At 54.9% G+C, this 501-nt stretch overlaps 1 protein-coding gene across 1 annotated transcript in view; it reads left to right on the top strand.

Moving 5' to 3' along the window:
- Nucleotides 1–446, top strand: part of PPTG_20936 (hypothetical protein) — a gene marked incomplete at both ends in the record, with an annotated part of 1,075 nt that extends 629 nt beyond the window's left edge. The window contains 2 exons of the mRNA XM_008894363.1: nt 134–205; nt 286–446. Coding sequence (XP_008892611.1) covers nt 134–205; nt 286–446 — 233 coding nt within the window. The remainder of the gene's footprint in view (nt 1–133; nt 206–285) is intronic.
- Between the last annotated feature and the right edge of the window lie 55 nt (nt 447–501).

The raw sequence follows: 501 nt of genomic DNA, 5'->3' as shown, positions 1-501 counted from the left end.
TCCATCCGAACAACAACCAAGCCACCATCTTGAAGCCTCTTCATTCGGGGGTAGCGCAAGATCAGGTACGCTGTGAGGACATCGAGAACGTGCTGACTGAGATTGTACGCGGCGTTTTCCATCTTGTAACAAGCTGTGAACAGCAGGCGCTCGAATCCAGTAATCTTCGATCGTGTCTCGGCATCAAATGGCTTCAAATCCAACGGTTTGACCTCGGTTTGTGTGTCATATCCACTGAGAGCCTTGCTAACCTTGTGATCTTCTCGACTCGTGATGAAGCTATAGTTGAACCGTGCTCATGTTCCAAGCGCCATGGTCGAAGATCCAGCGCTGCGTCAAACCATCGCAGCCGTTCACGTGCGGAGCACCTCCTCGACGAAACGAGTGCGACGTCAGAGCATCCGTCACTCCAGCGGGGCGTGCAACGCGGTCAAGAAGGCGGTTGACGTGGGTGTAGATCGTCGGTACGGCGGCGGCAGATGCTGGAGCAGCAGAGGCTTG

Source organism: Phytophthora parasitica (assembly GCF_000247585.1).
Source record: "Phytophthora parasitica INRA-310 unplaced genomic scaffold supercont2.2, whole genome shotgun sequence".
Classification (NCBI taxonomy): Eukaryota; Oomycota; class Peronosporomycetes; order Peronosporales; family Peronosporaceae; genus Phytophthora; species Phytophthora nicotianae.
The sequence above is the reverse complement of the archived record's forward strand: the minus strand, read 5'-3'. Positions and strand labels throughout refer to the sequence as shown.